The sequence below is a fragment of the Mustelus asterias genome, chromosome 23 (assembly GCF_964213995.1).
Source record: "Mustelus asterias chromosome 23, sMusAst1.hap1.1, whole genome shotgun sequence".
Classification (NCBI taxonomy): Eukaryota; Metazoa; Chordata; class Chondrichthyes; order Carcharhiniformes; family Triakidae; genus Mustelus; species Mustelus asterias.
The window spans coordinates 68,940,613-68,960,344 of record NC_135823.1 but is presented as its reverse complement, the minus strand read 5'-3'; the positions used below and the strand labels follow the sequence as shown (position 1 = coordinate 68,960,344).

The 19,732-nt window shown below is 41.4% G+C and overlaps 1 protein-coding gene across 1 annotated transcript in view; it reads right to left on the bottom strand.

The window, feature by feature from the left end:
• Positions 1-19,732, bottom strand: part of LOC144510866 (eukaryotic peptide chain release factor GTP-binding subunit ERF3A) — a 60,305-nt gene that overhangs the window by 16,317 nt on the left and 24,256 nt on the right. The window contains exons 5-8 of the mRNA XM_078240878.1: positions 18,625-18,702; positions 17,648-17,828; positions 12,573-12,727; positions 4,794-4,934 (exon numbers count right to left, since the gene is read on the bottom strand). Coding sequence (XP_078097004.1) covers positions 4,794-4,934; positions 12,573-12,727; positions 17,648-17,828; positions 18,625-18,702 — 555 coding nt within the window. The remainder of the gene's footprint in view (positions 1-4,793; positions 4,935-12,572; positions 12,728-17,647; positions 17,829-18,624; positions 18,703-19,732) is intronic.

Sequence of the window (19,732 nt, the reverse complement as noted above, 5' to 3'; positions counted from 1 at the left end):
GAAGCCAAGGAGTATTGTACATCTCATTGTACCTGGGAGTTCCTTTTCCTGTAATTTAAAATCATTAAACTGTTTAGTTTTTTCCTGCACACCCCAAGTTACACCACTGCAAAACTGTGCAAGATAAATGTGTCAAACTCTAGCTTATCATAACTATAGTCATTGAAGTTTATTTTTTTTTGTAAAGGAGAGAAAATCTTTGCCTTGATGTACTGAGGCAGGACCTGGAAAGCATGAGGTTGGTTGGGGCAGGGGTTATAAAGGATACATAGATGCCCAGAGTTATCAAAAACTGACAGGTACTGTAAAAGGACAGTTCAGCACTTACTGAAGCATTTGAGGCCTCTCACTGCAAGACCCAACTCCAATAACTCAATTTTCAGAACATAAAACTGCATGCTATCTTTTTATTTTCCCCTGAATAAGGTAACTGAATTCTCTTGGAGGGGGACTTTGATAGCCAGTTTAGCTTGCTAATATGCTGAGAAATACTTTTTCCCAGCATACTAATCTGTTTAATCTTACCTGGATTGCCTGCTCATAGTGTGGCTTTACAAAGCGAACAGCCGGTGGTTTGGGGAGTGAGCGTTAGTCTAGTGTTTACACCGAGTATCCAACTAAAAATTGTTCAAGTTTAAATACCCAAATTAAATCTCAAGCAGGGATAAACAAGCTCTCTACTAGAGCAACTGTATTTAGTTAATTACATAGTTAGCTTAGACAGTCAGCTCTGAGAAACCAGATTTAGTCTTGGTGCAACTTGTACTAAATGTGGCTTTGAAGCGTGACAAGCTGGAGGTTTGGTGAAGGGGGTGCTTTATTTTAACTTTTTTTTACTTCGACAGGCAGCTTGTCCGAATGAAGTGTGTATCCTGTGGAAAGTCACATATGCACCATGCATCCCAAACAAACCTCCGCAGAAAGTGCCATTGGCTGCAGAAGCTTGAGCTCCGGGATTTGGAACTAGAGAAGTGGCTGGGGTCAATGTGGTGCTTCCTTGAGGCAGAGAGCCACATGGATAACATGGTTAAAGGGGTAGTCCATGCAGGCAGTGCAGGAGTCCCTCAAGTTAATCTTGCTCACCAACTGTTTTCCCATTTTGGATACTGGCGTGGACAACGGTTCCGACAGGAGTGCAGCAGGTCTGTGGCATCAGATGGCTCAATTGCACAGGAGGGGTGATAGAAAAATGGGAGAGAAATACTGACAGGGATTGGTTCATTAGGAGTGCAGACAGGGATTTCTGCAGCTGAAGATGCGACTCCAAGATGCCCCCCCAGTGCCAGGATCAAGGATGTTACAGAGCAGCTGCAGGACATTCTTCTAGGAAGTGAACAGCCAGACGTCATGGTCCACAATGGTACTAACAATACAGGTAGGGAAGAGAGAGAGGAGTTGGAAATAAATTAAAGAGCAGGACCTTATAAGCAGTAATCTCAAGGTTACTCCTAGTGCCATGTACTAGTGAGCACAGGATTAGAAGGACTCAGCAATTGAACACATGGCTGGAGAATTGCAGGAGGAACAGCATCAATTTTGAGGCATTGGGTTAAGTTCTGTGGTAGGTGCGACTTGCAAAGATGGACATGTTGCACTTCAGCAGGATTGGGACGAACATCCTCACAGGGAGATTTGCTAGTGACGTGGGTGAAGCTTTAAACTAGATTGGCAGGGGGACAGTAACTTGAGATGGAGCTCAGGTTGGAGGGAAACAAGAAAAATAATGTGAAATTAGAAAGCAAAGTGAAGGCAAACATTAAACAGGATCAGAAAGCAGAATGTTAAAATGACAAAGTTAATGACACTCTGAATGCATGAAACATTTGCAATGAGGTAGATGTAAAGGCACAAAATAGGTGAATTGGTATTTAATTGCCATTATGGAGACCTGGTTACAGGATGACCAAGACTGGGAAAGGAATATTCAAAGCTACTTGTCATTTAGGAAGGATAAGCAAAAATGGAAAAGGTGGGGGGGGTAGTGCTGTTAGTAAGGGATAGGATCAGTACATTGATGAGACAGGATCATAGATCAAAGGATAAAGATGGAGAATCAGTTTGGGTGGAGCTAAGTGACAGCAAACATTGGTGGTGGGAATTGTTCACATGCCACCAAATGAGTGCTAACATCAGACACAGAATAAACCAGGAAATTAGAGCTGCATGTAACGTGGGAAATACAGTAATGGCCAACTTGAATTTAATTATAGCCTGGGTAAAGTGAATTAGCTCTAATGCTGAGGAGAATGAATTCCTGAATTGTGCAGGAGATGGGTTTCTGGAGCACTGTTGAAAAACCAACTAGGGATCAGGTTATTAGATTTATTATGTAATGGAGGATGTAAATGTGCCTTTAGGAAATAGTATCTACAATATGGTAGAATTTTAAATTAAGTTTGAAAGTGTCATCATTCTTCCTGAAACTAAGGGTCTTAATTCTAAACAAAGTAAACTGCGAAAGCAAAGTTTTTAAAGTTTATTTATTAGTCACAATAACATTACCTTAGCTTACATGAACACTGCAATGAAGTTACTGTGAAACTCCTCTAATCGCCACAGTCTGGGGCCTGTTTGGGTCAATGCACTGAACCAGCACATCTTTTAGAAAGTCCAAGAGACATGTTGGCTGTGGCCAATTGGGAAAATACACACAAAAAAAGTTGGCGATACGCAAGCAATGGCTGATACATTCCTCCAAGATACAAAAACCCAACAGGATGGGGGCTCAAGAAGCTAAAGACTGCATCAGATCAATTGCCAGTAAAACTGGCAAGCTTGAGTGTTTGGAGCAATTTGGAATCCAGAAAAGGAGAACCAAGGGAAAAATATGAATATAAACTAACAAGAAACAAGGGTAGAAAGTAAAAGCTTCTTTAATATGTGAAAATGAAAAGATTAGTAAGGACAAATGTGGGCCCAATGCAGGCAGAGACAGAAGAATTTAAAATGGAGACTAGAGAAATGGTGGAGAAACTAAACACAGTGGCGGAAGATACAGGAAATCTCCCAAAAATAGTTGGGAACCAAGGGACTAGTGAAAATGAAGACCTGAAATAAATTAGCATTAATAAAGAGGTAGTACCCGAAAAATTAATTGGATTGAAGGTTGATAAATTCCCTGGACCTGATGGGCTACATCCCAGAGTGTTGAAGGAGGTGGCAGAAATAATGGATGCATTGGTGGTTATCTTTCAAAATTCTACAGATTCTGGAAAAAAGTTACCGCAGACTGGTAGGTAGCAAATGCAACCTCAGTATTTAAAAGAGGGAGAGAGAAAACAGAATCGCAGAGCAGTTAGTTTGACATCCATAATAGGAAATGTTTGAATTATAAAGGATATGATAACTAGAAAATGATACAATCGGACAGAGTCAATATGGATCTTGAAAGGGAAATTATGTTCAACTAATCTGTTGGGAGTTTTGAAAAAGTTACCTGTAGCATAGATAAAGGAGACCAGTAGATCTCGTGTATTTGGAGTTTCAGAAGACTTTGGATAAGGTTGCATACAGGAGCTTAGTAAACAAAATGAGAGCACATGGGATTGTGGGTAATATACTGCTATGGATTAACAGACAAAACAAAGTAGGAATAAATGGATCACTCAGGATGGCAAGCTGTTATTATTGGGATACCACAAGGACCAGTGCTTGGGCCACAGCTGTTCACAATCTATACAAATTTGGATGTGGGAACCATGTAATGTAATATTTGCACATTTGCTAACACAAAACTTGGTGGGAGTGCAAGTTGAGGCGACTGCAAGGAGACTGGACAATGGCAGACAGAATATAATGTAAGTGTGAAGTTATCCACTTGGGTAGTAAAAACAAAATAATATTTCTTAAATGGTGAAAGGTTAGGAAGTGTTGATGCCCAAAGGAGCCACGGTGTCCTCGTTCATGAGTCACTAAAAACTAGCATGCATGTGCAACAATCAATAAGGAAGGCAAATGGTATGCTGGCCTTCATTGTAAGGGGATTTCAGTACAGGAGTAAAAGTCTTACTGCAGTTCTATTTGCTTGGTGAGACCACACCTGGAGTAGAATATACAGTATTGATCTTATCTAAAGAAAGATGTATTGCCAGAGAGGGAGTGCAACCAGGGTTCACCAAACTTTGTCTTAATAAGGAGAAATTAAGGAAACTGGTCTGTATTTTTTAGTTTAGAAGAATGAGAGATGATCTCATTGAAGCATACTAAATTCTTACAGGGCCTGAGAAGGTAGAGATGTAGATAGGATGTTTCCCCCTGGATGGTGTTGAGAACCAGGGGGCACAGTCTCAGAATAAGGGGTAATCATTTAAAGCAGAGAGGAGGACTTTCTTCACTCGGGGGTGCTGAGTCTTTGGCATTCTCTACCCAATCAAGAGCATGCTCATGACAGAAATCCATAGATCAAGATGCTCATGACAAAGTATATGGGGATCGTGAGGTCAAACAGCAGAGGTTGAAGATCAGCCATAATCTAAGTGAATGGCAGAACAGGCTCACTGGGCCAAATGGCCTACTTCCACCACTACATTACTATTTTATCAGGTAGATGGAAAAAAAGAGTTGGGCCACAATAAGATCGGCCATGAACTAAATGGCAGAGCAAGCCCAAAGGGCCAAATGGCCAATTTCTGCTCCTAATTTGTCTGCTTATGATAGCCCTAGAGCCAATTTGGATTGTGTAACCACATCTTTGATCAGCACTGACGTTATTGCTTCTCAGTTTATAACAATCAGCTTGGACATGTTTTTGTCCACTTATAATTGCTAACCCCTTTTCTATGATGTATACTTACGTGTACCAAGAGCAGTTCTCAGCTCGTTCTTTTAGGTTTGCGCCAGTTAATCCAGAGCAAGGCATAAAGTGAATATCCTTCTTCGGATTGAAACCAACTTTCTTCAAAAATGGCACAAGTTTTTCTTTGCATTCCTCATATCTAAAGGGAAAAAACATTCAGTAGTGACATTGTGGCAAAACATTTTGCTTTGCTCTGAAGTTCAATTGTGCGCCTATTTCCATTTCCAATTCTATTAGATATCGAGGCCACAGATAGTTTGAAACACTCAAGATGGCTGTTCTGGTCAATAACAATATTCATTTGCTGCTTCCAATTAGTCAGCTTAATCTTACAACAAACATTTGAAACAATACAAAATTCTAACTTATGACTAAATTGCTGTACTAATCAGCAGCAGAGTGGCTCATTTTAAACTGAAGCTTCACAACCAAAATACTTCCACCTCAATCCCATCCATCAACTTAGTGCTCAAATTAAGTTCCATTTTTATTATGGACGTTTCGAGAATTTAGTACTAATTTTGAGCTAAAACTCTAATTTTATTCACTATGGAAATGGTCAATCATGTCTATCACACTCTTCTCTCACTGGGTTTTGCCTCAGTTGCCAATACCACACTGGGCTTTGAGTACCCATGCTGTTCCAAGTAATCCAAAAAAAAGTACTGTAAATATTTATATTCTTCGGCTGACAAAAATCAACAAGATTCACCCAGCTCAAGAAAAGCAATGCTTTGGTTAATGGGGAGATGATGGCCTAAATGGTATTATCGCTAGACTTTTAATCCAGAAACTCAGCTAATGTTCTGGGGAGCCAGGTTCAAATCCCACCATGGCAAATGGTGGAATTTGAATTCCAAAATATCTGGAATTAAGAATCTACTGATGACCATGAAACCATTGTCAATTGTCAGAAAAACCCATCTAGTTCACTAATGTCTTTTAGGGAAGGAAATCTGCCGTCCTTGCCTGGTCTGGCCTACATGTGACCCCAGAGCCACAGCAATGTGGTTGACTCTCAACTGCCCTCTGAAATGTCATAGCAAACCACTCAGTTCAAGGGCAACTCGGGATGGGCAATAAATGCTGGCCAGCCATGAAAAAAAATTAGGGCTTTCTTTACTGTACTTGGATTTGAAATCAATTTTTCAATCTTTTATAGCAATGACATATGCAAAATTAAACAAATTCAAACACTAGTTTAAAAAATATCCAACATCCTCCTCTCGAGTGCATTGATATGGTGTTGCATACAAAATTATTTAAAACTATACAATAAAATGTGATCAAACCACTGGTATTATACAGCACACTTAAGTACAATCCACTGCACAGAAACGTCAGCAACCAAAATTTGAGCGACAAAGGGATCAGAGCAACCAAAAGCTTCATCAGATGCAAGATTTTAAAGAGATTTCAAGGAGAAGAGTGTAGAGGGGCAGGGAGGGAATTATATAAGTTAGTGCCTTGGCAGCTGATGGAGCACTTAAAATGGGATGGTCAAGAGGCCAGGACTTGACCACATACGGGATTGTAGGGGTGGAGGTGATTAGAAACAGGGAGCACTGAGCCGACAGGTGGATTTGGAAACACAGGAGGATTTTAAAATAGAGGCATTGCTTAACCACAAGTCCATGTAGGTTAATTATGTGATGAACAGGACTTAATGTGGGCAGAGCTCTGGCTGACCTCAGGTTGTGGAGATACCGGCGTTGGACTGGGGTGAACACAGTAAGAGTTTTAACAACACCAGGTTAAAGTCCAACAGGTTTATTTGGTAGCAAATACCATTAGCTTTGTATTTGCTACCAAATAAACCTGTTGGACTTTAACCTGGTGTTGTTAAAACTCTTACCGTGACCTCAGGTTTACAGACTGGAAAAAAATGGGGGGGGGCAGCCAGGAGTGTGCTGAAATTGTCAAGTTTAGGGGTAAACAAAGGCAGGGACAAGGATTTTCAGCAGATGAGCTAAACAAGGGCAGAGTGAAATGTAAAGAAGGTGGAATTAGGCGGTTTTAGTGATGACAGTGATATATGGTCAGAAGCTCATCTCAGGTCCAAGTATGACACCAAGATTGCTAAGAATGATTTGCTCAGACAGTTGCCAGGGACAGGGATGTGGTTGGGGGATAGGGAATGGAGTATGTGATGGGGGATCAAACACCATGAGGTTTGGTCATTTGACAAACATGACAATTTAAGAAACGGATGACCGGATCCAAAGAAGTGGAGTGAGCAGAGATGGGTATATCTGGGAACTAGTGCTGTGTATCTGGGTGTCATTGTTGAAGGGAAACGTATAGATGAAAAGTAGGAAGAAACCAAGGATAAGCCACTGGGGGAAGTAATTATAAGACCTAGTAGTATTGCAGGTCATTCTCTACTTACAACTTGGTTGGTAAGAATGGAAGCAGAGTGCAATCCCAACCAGCTGGATGACATTGGATAAGTGCTAGTCAACTACAAAGACTGCAGGTCAAGAACACAAGTCAAATAGCACTACATTTAATACCTTCCTTCATTAACACAAAAGGTGCTAACACAAAAGAGAGTATAGGGAATTAGGGAGACAGCTGAGAAGGAGGAAAGCAAAGGTAGTAATCTCAGGATTGCTGCCTGTGCCACGGGAGGGTGAGGGCAGGAATGGAGTGAGGTGGAGGATGAATGTGTGGCTGAGGGACTGGTGCAGGGATTCAGGTTCCTGGACCATTGGGACCTCTTTACTGTACACAAAAAACGGGTGGCACTTGAATCCCAGGGGGACCAATATCCTGGCGGGAAGGTTGGCTAAGGCTACTGGGGAGAGTTTAAACTAGATAGGTTGGGGGGGAGGGGATCGAGACGAGGTGACTGGGAGCGAGAAAGTTAGCTCGCAAACAGAGAAGGGTTATAGACGGTGCAAGAGGGAGGATGGACAGGGGATAGAGAAGGGGAGAGCTCAGACCAAAGGATTGAGATGTGTTTACTTTAATGCCAGGAGTATAGTGAATAAAGGGGATGAGCTCAGAGCATGGATCGATGCCTGGAAGTGTGATGTGGTGGCCATTACAGAGACTTGGATGTCTCAGGGACAGGACACTACAGGTGCTGGGATTCAGATGTTTCGGAAGGATAGGGAGGGAGGCAAGAGAGGGGGTGGAGTGGCACTGCTGATCAGGGATAGTGTCACAGCTGTAGAGAAGGTGTATGCTGTGGAGGGATTGTCTACAGAGTCTCTGTGGGAGGAAGTTCGGAGTGGGAAGGGTCAGATCACTTTGCTGGGAGTTTTCTATAGGCCGCCCAATAGTGACAGGGAGGTGGAGGAGCAGATAGGGAAGCAGATCCTGGAGAGTTGCAATAATAGCAGAGTTGTTGTGATGGGAGACTTGAATTTCCCAAACATAGATTGGAATATCCCTAGGGTAAGGGGATTGGATGGGGAAGAGTTCGTTAGGTGTGTTCAGGAGGGTTTCCTGACACAGCATGTGGACAAGCCTACAAGAGGTGGTTGTACTTGATCTGATACTGACCAATGAGCCTGGACAGGCGTCAGATCTCTCAGTGGGAGAGCATCTTGGGGATAGCGATCATAACTCTATCTCCTTTATGCTTGCATTGGAAAAAGAGAGGATCAGGCAAGCTAGGAAAGCGTTTATATGGAGTATGGGGAAATACAAAGGCATAAGGCAGCAAATTAGAGTAGTAAATTGGAAGGAGGTATTCTCAGGGAAATCTACTGAAGAGAGGTGGCAGTTTTTCAAGGAATGTCTGTCTAGGGTTCTACAGGACAATGTTCCGAGCAGACAGGGAGGAGTTGGTAGGTTAAAGGAACCGTGGTGCACGAAAGCTGTGCGGGACCTAGTCGAGAAGAAAAGAAAGTGTACAAAAGGTTCAGAGAGCTTGGCGAAGATCGAAATCTAGATGAGTATACGGCTTGTAGGAAGGGACTAAAGAAGGAAATTAGGAGAGCCAGAAGGGGTCACGAGAAGGCCTTGGCAAGTAGAATTAAGGAAAACCCTAAGGCGTTCTATAAATATGTGAAGAGTAAAAGGATGAGACGTGAAGGAATAGGGCCTATAAAAGGTGAAGGCGGGAAAATCTGTACGGAACCAGTAGAAATCGCAGAGGTGCTTAATAAGTATTTTGCCTGGGTTTTCACAGAGGAGAAGGATCTGGGTGGATGTACTGCGGGCTTGCGGTGGACTGAAAAGATTGAGTATGTGGACTTTAACAAAGAGGTTGTGCTGGAATCTTTGAATGGCATCAAGATAGACAAGTCGCCGGGTCCGGATGGGATGTACCCCAGGTTACTGTGGGAGGCGATGGAAGAGATTGCAGAGCCTCTGGCGATGATCTTTGTGTCGTCAATGGAGACAGGAGGGGTGCTGGAGGATTGCAGATGTGGTTCCTATTTTCAAGGGGAATAGGGATAGCCCAGGAAATTACCGACCGGTGAGTCTAACCTCAGTGGTTGGTAAGCTGATGGAGAAGATCCTGAGGGACAAGATTTATGAGCATTTAGAGAGGTTTAGTATGCTCAAGAATACTCAGCATGGCTTTGTCAAAGGCAGATCGTGCCTTACGAGCCTGGTGGAGTTCTTCGAAAATGTGACCAAACACATTGACGAAGGGAAAGCAGTAGATGTGGTTATATGGATTTTAGCAAGGCGTTCGATAAGGTCCCCCATGCAAGGCTTCTCGAAAAAGTGAGAGGGCATGGGATCCAAGGGGCTGCTGCCCTGTGGATCCAGAACTGGCTTGCCCAAAGGAGGCAGAGAGTGGGTATAGATGGGTCTTTTTCTAAATGGAGGTCGGTCACCAGTGGTGTGCCCCAGGGATCTGTTCTGGGACCCTTGCTGTTTGTCATTTTCATAAGTGACCTGGATGAGGAAGTGGAGGGATGGGTTGGTAAGTTTGCTGACGACACGAAGGTTGGTGGGGTTGTGGATAGTCTGGAGGGATGTCAGAAGTTACAGAGGGACATAGATAGGATGCAAGACTGGGCAGAGAAGTGGCAGATGGACTTCAACCCAGATAAATGCGTAGTGGTCCATTTTGGCAGGTCAAATGGGATGAAGGAGTACAACATAAAGGCAAAGACTCTTAGTGCTGTAGAGGATCAGAAGGACCTTGGGGTCCAGGTCCATAGGACTCTAAAATCGGCCCCACAGGTGGAGGTGGTGGTTAAGAAGGGGTATGGTGTGCAGGCCTTTATCAATCGAGGGATTGAGTTTAGGAGTCCGGGGATAATGATGCAGCTATACAAGACCCTCGTCAGACCCCACTTGGAGTACTGTGCTCAGTTCTGGTCGCCTCATTACAGGAAGGATGCGGAAAAGATTGAAAGGGTGCAGAGGAGATTTACAAGGATGTTGCCTGGATTGAGTGGCATGCCTTATGAGGATAGGCTGAGGGAGCTCGGTCTTTTCTCCTTGGAGAGACGTAGGATGAGAGGAGACCTAATAGAGGTATATAAGATGTTGAGAGGCATAGATCGGGTGGACTCTGAGGCTTTTTCCCAGGGTGGAAATTTTCGACTACGAGAGGACACAGGTTTAAGGTGCTGGGGGGTAGGTACAGGGGAAATGTTAGGGGGAAGTTTTTCACACAGAGGGTGGTGGGCGAGTGGAATCAGCTGCCGTCAGTGGTGGTGGAGGCAAACTCAATAGGGTCTTTTAAGAGACTCCTGGATGAGTACATGGGACTTAATATGATGGAGGGTTATAGGTAGGCCTAAAAGGTAGGGATATGTTCGGCACAACTTGTGGGGCCGACAGGCCTGTTTTGTGCTGTAGTTTTCTATGTTTCTATGTGTGATGGCTTTCTTGGAAGCAGGGAATGGTGATCAGGGCTGCATCTGACAGTGGCAGATTTGGCACAGTGGGAGACAAAACCTCTGGACAGAGCTGCTAACATTAACTAACATGGGAGCCAGGAAGAAACATTGGGTGGCCAGCAGTTTACTGGAAAAAGTAGCCGGTGTAGGTGGGTCTTATGGACAGGATGGACTTGGGAGGGCATGAGGGGAGAAACAAGAGAAAGCAAAGTCTTCATGGCAAGGGAGAAGGTTGGAAGTCGTGGCAATTCATTATTCTAAACATTGCCTTTGCATACCACCTATCTTAATCAAAAATTAAAAGTTGGAAGATTGTCAGATGGGACAAGACGACCAATGTGAAACAAGCTCATTATTAAAAATTCCAACTAGTTTCAAACCTTAATAAAAGGAAAATACTATAGATACTGAAAATCTGAAAAAACAACTTCAAGTACTAAGCAAGTCATGCAACATTTGTGGAAAGAAACAATTAACGTTTCAGCTTCAGATAGCCTTTCAACAGAATGAATGGTCATCTTGACCTGATATTAATACTGTTTCTCTCCACAGATGTTGTCTGACCTCAGTACTTCCAGCACTTGCTTTTTATTTTTCAATTAAAATGAGTGACATTAAATTTCTGAATTTAACTATAGCTGCAAGTCAAAGAGACTGCGAACATTTGCCTTCCTTCACTTATACTATTCCCCAACAACTATTCCCAAATGCTTTATTCATTTTACTAGAAAATGCAACCCTAGTCAGTTTGCTCTGATTTTTTCCATGGAGTGTCATGGTCATTATTCAAGACATATGTGGCAAGAACATCTAAAACAGGTATTTGCAGAAGACCCGCATAAATTTTCACTTTGCAGTATGCTGTTGGCTGCCATTTCACTAGAATTTCTTTGAGACGAAGACAATGCTGTGGCAAACAATGTTACTTATTTCTGGTACCCAATGCCAACAATCACTCCAAGGTCAGGAGCAGCACAGGATATGGAGTTAGTGAAGGCTCCCACTGCCCGGTCTAAAAATATGTCTCATTCCAAGACAAAATGAAGACTTCATTCTGATGCATGAAATGTTTTCCATTTTTGCACAAGCCATCATGCAGTCTGATTGATATGACTAATTTAGGATTAATTTTGCACAGAGATTCAAGGCAGTAGGAAATAAAAATACTGCTCAAATTTATTTCAAGGATTAGTGTAACAGAAGACTGTCCATCCATCAGTCAAACTTGAATTTGAATCTAGCTAACGGATGAAAGGTTAGTGTCAACCCCACAGTACCATCTGGTTCCCATGTTTCCCCGATTAATAGCCACCTGGAATTCAAATGCCCAAAAAATGTCTTAGAATGACGATGCTGCCACCTTAAATATTCTTAAATACTGATGCAGCCTAATTGTCACAGTATGGAATCTGATATACTGGATTATGAATTGGCTTTACTCCCAGAGCCAAAACAGTAAACACACATGGTTCAGCCTGAAGGCACATTATTAGTGGTGGCCCCTCTTGGACCAGTGCAGATTGTTACTGTTTACTGTCTTTATTAATGACTTGGGACAGTCACATCATGAGTATGGTCAAGTAGTTTGCAGATGACACCAAAACCTGTGCAAGGGTTGAGAAGAGAACTGCAATCAAATGCGAAAAGTTTTAGATAATCAAGAGGGTGGGCCACACAATAGCAAACTGCATTTAACTTAGATAAATGCAACATCGTGCATGTTGGCAAGACCAATATACACTATCTGCAGGGAACAATACTGAAAGAAAGAGATCTTATGAATTGTTCCCCTTGCAAGATGGCTACACTGAAAAAGGTCACAAGTTGTTTCAATTTAACATTTAACCATGTGATTTTTGTTGCATAATAGTACATTAATTAAAAACAAAACTTGACATGATTGAATTATGAACCTTAGATGCATCACTTGAAGCACGCTCAGCATAATGCAGAAATCATACCTATCTTGGCTCCAGCTTACTGTTGGATCATCCATTTTGTTGATGAGGACTATCAGATGTTTGACTCCCGCTGTTTTTGCCAACATAGCATGTTCTCGTGTCTGACCTCCTTTCTCAAAGCCTGTTTCAAATTCACCTTTTCTGGCTGATATAACCTAAACAAGCAACAGGTAGATAGGGGGAGATGATAGAAAACATGTCAAAATGGCTGTATGTGCCATGAATGGCAATTTTATTTAACTCAGCATTTGAAAAGCAAAATGAAATGCGTAATGGCCTGCTTTACCTCCCCAGAGAGAAATGGGGAGTGCAATTACCTGACGAGAGCAAGATACCAACTCAGGTCTTTCACTGATTCAACATTCTGAATACAACCCAAACCTGCAGCTAATTTAAGAATCATAAAATATTCTTTCATGAGCTCAAACTTCTATTAGATTACATAAACTGCTTGAACAGATTTTGTACATGTATTTGGTTACAAAAAGAGTATATTTGCTCCAATAGTGCTACTGGTTAAACTGTTGCATTTTCCCCAGTGTTAAAAGCTACATTGCAATAAACAGGGATCCAACTGTTTATGCTTGTGCATGTGGATATGCTTCTCTTACTAAAGCAAAACACCATGCAAACTGGAACAGGAAATATTGGGAATGTTCAGGAGGTCTGGGATCACATGTAATTCTGAGAAATCTGATGAGGGGTTATCAGCCCAAAACACAGTACTTTCTACCTCCACAGGTGACAGACCTGCTGAATATGTCCAACATTTTGTGTTCTTATTTCACCTTTCTCTTTTCGCCTGTATTGTCAGTAAAATAGTTTCAAGTGGACATTTGTATTGTTAAATATTAGAAATGGGGTATAGATTTAAGGTTTTAATTTAGTGCTGCTATGTAGGAATAGTAAAACTCTAGTTAGACAAAGGTGTTTGCATGTATGGGGGCCTTGGTTTCAGTTCAAAGAGTGTTGCTATTATGCTATGTTTAGGTTGTGAAAAGGTAAAAGCAGCTTGGAGAAGGTTGCTTAGCAACCAGGGGCACCTTTAGGGTAAGAAGTTTGGTTTTGGCTCACATTCACAACAGTTGATGACAGGAAGCTAGATGGTAAGCTGCTCTCAGCTTTGCTAGAAAAAAAGCCACACAAGAGTAATTTTAAGTTTAGTGTCACAAGTAGGCTTACATTAATACTGCAATGAAGGTACTGTGAAAACCCCCAAGTCACCACAATCTGTTCAGGTACACTAAGAATTTAGCATAGCCCAATGCCCCTAATCAGCACATCTTTCGGACTGTGGGAGGAAACTGAAGCACCCGGAAGAAACCCACAGACACAGGGAGAAGGTGCAGACTCCGCACACAGTGAACCAAGCCAGGAATCAGGTCCCTGGCACTGTGAGACAGCAGTGCTAACCACTGTGCCACCAGAATGGTTAAGAAAGCCAGTGCCAGAAATCTAAAGCCAGCTAGCTAAGGAAACTAGAGAAAAGAAGAGGAGTTTCCAAGAAGCCTGAAGTTAAAGGATCAGAGGAAACTGGAACAAGAATGGGATACTGCTTATTGAAGATCCAGACAGCTGAGAAGGGGTTAGCTAGTGAGAAACCAAAAAGATATCTGAAGTGGTTCTAAGGGCTTTGAGATATTGCTACAACAGCAAGCAATAGGTGAAATAATTGTCGAGCAATAAGTGGCTGGATCTCAGTTTGTGTAAAAGCATCAAGACAAAGGAATACTGAAAGGAGAGTTAGAATACCTGGAGGCAGATCCCTACTGAAACAGCTGAGGGAAAGCCTTGTTTGAAAGGATAGTAGAAAAACCTGGAAACAAATCCTGGATGAAAACAAGATAAAACAGTGCTCTGCATGATGATTCTGAAGCATGTCTTTTCGAGTGGAATTGCCACATGACAGTCTGAGGGGAACTTGGGGAGAAATCCACACTCGATCAGTTGAGTGGCACCTGCTACTTGGTTGCAGAGTGTTTTCTGATCACAGTAAGCCTGAGGGTTTTAAGGGACTGAGTGTTTACTGAAAACCTTGTGGCATAAGAGATTTTGTAACCTGTGTTATCTTTAAAATCTGTGTATATTTAAGGTTAAGTGGGAGTGAAGGAGTTTGAATTATAGTCAAACTTGTCCAGTTTAATAAATGTTTTTTGTTGGAAGCCAACTGTCCTGTGACTATTTTTATCCATGTTTTAAAAATAGTAAAAGTTGTGTAATGTTCTAACCATATTCAAGATTGTGGGTTTTAATAAGATGTGGTTGGCATATGTAGCTTCAAACTGAGAGATTTATTCTGAGGGGACTTGCTTGTACAGAGTACAAACTGAACCACCCTATCACCATAAAGTGATCAGCTCAAAGCAATCTGCAACCACTTAAAAAATATATAACATCCCTTTGTTATTTCTGTGGTCATGACAAATTACTACAATGTTAGATAGGATCAATAATACTCTAGACATAATACTATGCATCAATGATACGCAGTCAATAAGGTCAGTCAATCAGGAGGATGTCTGTTCCTCTTTGGCTGCATGTGACGTTCTGGGATTTGGATGTCCTTGACCCCAGAAATATGATTTGGAACTTCAATAAATACTTCTCTTGGAACTAATCTGGGATCATTCCCATGTAGAGGAGGAGCAGAGACAATCAGGCAACTCCGATTCAAAAAAGTCTTACATAGTAGCATTCACAACACTAGGGGCTAAAGTTATTACTTCCGGAGAAGATACCGCGAAATAATTTCCAGGTGGCAATTGGTTAGCAGAATCACCAAACTGTTGCATCTTCAGTTTGAACGCTGCAAGAACTTGGACTGGTTTTTGCCAAAAGTATGGCTGGTACCCATTTCTCACTTGTGGCATAATTATTGCACCAACATTCAATCCCCTTTTTGAAATAAGTGTTTTGCCCTCACTTCTCATCTAGCAACTTGAGAAAGTTGTTGACGTTTCACTATCGCTGAAGTTTCTGGACGTAATAACAAATCAACCATAGTTCTCAACTTTCTCTAAAGAGTAGTAATGCAGGTGAACTTTGGGTAGTTGCACAAGTAGTGATTCTATGAGATGCCAAAAAGCTATTCAAACAGCATTGTAACGAATCTTACTCACTTGAAGTTTTTTAAATGGTACACATTTTCCCACTAATCTATTAGTTGATGGATGGGAATGTGCAGATTATATATTCTGAATGCCATTTACTTTGAGATAAGCCTCAAACTCTTGACGTAAACTGCTAACCGTGATTGCTAACAATCTGTTCAGGTTTACCAAAAATTGTCAAGTTTTTCAATGGTTCGTCAGATACAGTGGATAACTTCTGGCCATTTTGAGTGTGCATCAATTGAGACTAAGAAAACATAACACTCCAGAGCCATAGCAAAGCGGCTGACTCTCAACTGCCCTCTGGCAACTAGGGGTGGGCAATAAATGGTGGCCAGCCAGCGTTGCCCATGTTCCACGAATGAATAATAAAAACCACGACCACATGGACAGGCAACCCCGCTGTTTGTCTGCTCAACTTTTCAAGATCTAGTTCGCAGTCTTCAAAATGAGGCAAGCCAAAGAAGATTGCTTACTGAACATGCTTTGATTTTAAAGAGCAGTAGAAATCAGTGGCAATGGAACTGGCAGCTAAAGAGGTTCCACAATTTGGTGCAGGAATGACAACCCACTAGTTGGGAACTGTACATAAGTCAAAGCAGCAACAAGCATGTCACATGCCAAAATGGGCCATTCAGCGAGTGAATGCTGGAGGATAGTCAATGCAAGAATTGTGGCAAAATGGGTTACACTGCAAAGGCTTGTTGGGCTAGATGAGCTTCCCTTAAGAATATTCAGAAAGATCTAGGTGCCTTCAAGAACAAATTGCAGCCGACAAAGAATTTTACAACATGGAAGAAAATGATTAAAGAAAATAAGGATGCCTTGAACTATAAAGAGCTCTGACTTAATACATCCATACAGGGCGAACCCCTCAAACTCTGAGCAATTCCAAAGTTAAGTGGATGGTCTATTAGGATGGAGGTTGATACTGGTGCTGCTGTATCTTTAATTCCTGATACTGCATACCAACAAAAGCTGAAGCATCCTGCTTTAAAGCCAACTGATGTGATTTTAGACATACATTTGAGATCGTTCCATTAAAAGGTTACACCATGGTCAATGTAGAGTAATGCTCAAGGATCTTTGTCAAGTCATCATCAATTTGAGTTCCTGGCTTTGTTGCATGAACCAAGCTCTGGAGGAAATTAAAGGTTTTATTTCCTACAGGACTGAAAAAAGCTGGTCTGAGTAACTCATTAGGAATTTTATTCGCGTGTACAAAGTACTGAAAGCACACTGCACAGGAACTTCATGATTCATTGTCATTGAAAGAACACACAGATCCGAACTGACCCACCACTTCTCTTGCAGGCATTAGCAACTTGAGACTTAGTCTATTTTTTTTTCTAAAATTCACTGCCTTGCCAGTGCTCCCTCTTTTTGCCCTGGAGATCACCAACTTGATATTTTTTTCAAATGGCCCCAGCCATACAGCAAAGCATCCAGTCTTTTCAAAAATGCCAGATACTGCCCGGAATCTCACCCTTAAAATGTTCCTTACTTGTCTTCCTGCACTGGCACCTCAATCTTAAACCCTATTGCTGCTTGTCCTCAGCCATCTAATATTCTAAGTGTGAGGACCCATCATGTCGTTTTCTTCGATTCAGAATCTTTTCTTGAAACAGAATCCCAACTTGTCGCCAATTTTCTTTTTGTAATATTCCAACTATGTTAAGGGTTGTGGGAGTTAACAAGGTGGGGCTTGCACATGTAGATTCAAAAGATTTATTAAGTTTTGCCTGTAGAGAATACAAACTTAAAACAGCAGCCTGTGTGAACACCCTAATGATACTGTCAAATCATGTGATCAGCTCTTAAAACAATCGTGCTGCCAGTTAAATATGTAAAGGTTCCATGCTGGAACCTTTCCTGTCCAGTAGTATCAACTGGAATCATAACACTATCAAATTAGTTCCTGAATCTATCAACTTGAAGTCCAAGAAACTAGAAGCCTTAACTTACCAAGACAGCAAGATCAGCTTGAGATGCCCCACCAATCATATTCGGTACGAAGCTTTTGTGACCTGGAGCATCTAAAATGGTGAAGTGCTTCTTCTGTGTCTCAAAATATGCACGGCCCACTTCCACCGTTTTGCCCTTATCTCTCTCCTCTTGATTTGTGTCCAAGGCCCAGGAAAGGTACCTAAATGTAATTAGATTTTTGTAATATATTGTGAAGACAAAAAAACTATGTAATTTCATGTTAACTTGTTGGATGAATAAAACCATAAGCAATTTTAACAACATGGGCCACAAATTCAAAATAGCTCAAATTCCCCCTGCATCTATCAAATTCCCAACAACTAATCAAAGCTAGCAATGAAACAAGGGGGTAGGGAAAACACATACTTTTTATGCACCTCCTCTGTTAGCTGTTGTACTAGATTCCTTTGGGCTAACTAATCTCAACAGCTATCCACCCCTCCTCCCCCACCAGCTTTCTTCCCTTACCTTTCCACCACCACACTCACCATAAATAACACTGATTCCTTGCTGGGGTAGGGTCCCACAGTGCCAACTTCCCTCTGCAAACTCAACCACATAACCATCACCAAACACTGGCAATGAAATGTGATGGCAGCAAAGGCAGGCATCAGGTAACGCTTGATCACATCATCCACACACTTCCAACAGGGTTCATGGGTGCAGAACCATAACCAATTTCCCTCTTCCTGGTCTGAGGCACTTAAGCCAATAATACTGGTTCTAGCATCAAGTAGACATCAGCTAATTAACCCAAACTGGTGTTCCAATCTGCTCCTAACTAAGGACTTCCGGGGCTTTACGATCCTCAATAGACAAACTCACTGAACTGTTGGGGAACCCAAATAATAGGAAATAAAATGAGCTTGAAAATTTAGAAATTGATCCTAAAATGAAGCTTTAATTTAGGAATCCTGATGCTGGTTGATTCAGTACCCAACATACAAATATCTTACCATGTTTCTCTATTTTTTTCCTTGGCCTCTCTCTCGTACTTCTCCAGTGTTCGCTTGTCAACCATACCTGTGAGGTACCTTTAAGGCATTAACAGCAAAGCGTGAATACATTTCTACTAATCTTTTGGTCAACATTCAAATCAGGCTAAACATGCTACTACAATTTATTTTTGTGTTGATCATAGTAAAGCTGGAGTTAACTACATGCCTCAAGTTATTTTAAAATGTGACAAAATATACATTGTTACACTTATTAACCACTTTGTAGAAAACAAGTCTTTGTACATAGTCTTGTACAAAGTAAAATCCTTTTACACTCATTTCCAATGGTCCTGACTTTAGTTCCAATTCAATATAGTTTTCGTTCAAAGAAACAAGTTTTCTTCAAAACATAAAATGCTTCCTGCGATTTACTCTACAATACTGATCTACACTGCTGATTTGATGCACTAATTTTTCCTCAAATAGTAGAGACAGATCTTAAAGTTGAAGGTATTTTCCAAAATGCTTCACTTGCAGGTTTCAGAACAGTTTAAGACCAAAACACTACTGCATTTCTGGTCTGAATTAAAATTCACACTCAGAACCATACTATCTGACAAGGAATCTGAAAGATTACAAGATGAAAGTACAGATAAATTACAATAAATCTGAAAGTAAGCCAAATTTTAATGTTGCAAAAAAAAGTTGCATCTCATCACCTTGAAGATACTTCAAACTAAAATAAACTAATTCTGGAATACAGTAACCATTATCCTGGCTAAATAGTTACTCATTCACTTAAAACAGCAATAAACTGCAGTTCACCAAACTTTCTTTTAAACACCATCAGATGAAAATGCAATATTGTACAGGACACAAGGAGGATGACATGATGCACCATGACCGCCAAGTATTACTTGAATAAGTCTACAGAATCTCATTTGATGTTTGGCCTGAAGCCGCAACACAAATTTGAAATCCTGCTGTGGGTTTCAATCCCACATACGGCTGACTCAGAAGTGACAGGGCTCGAGTTCAGAACTCATGCTCACTGAAATTACTACGAAGAATGGTTACCGAATAGATTGCAACACTGAGCCAAACAAATTGGGAATTTTGATTACAA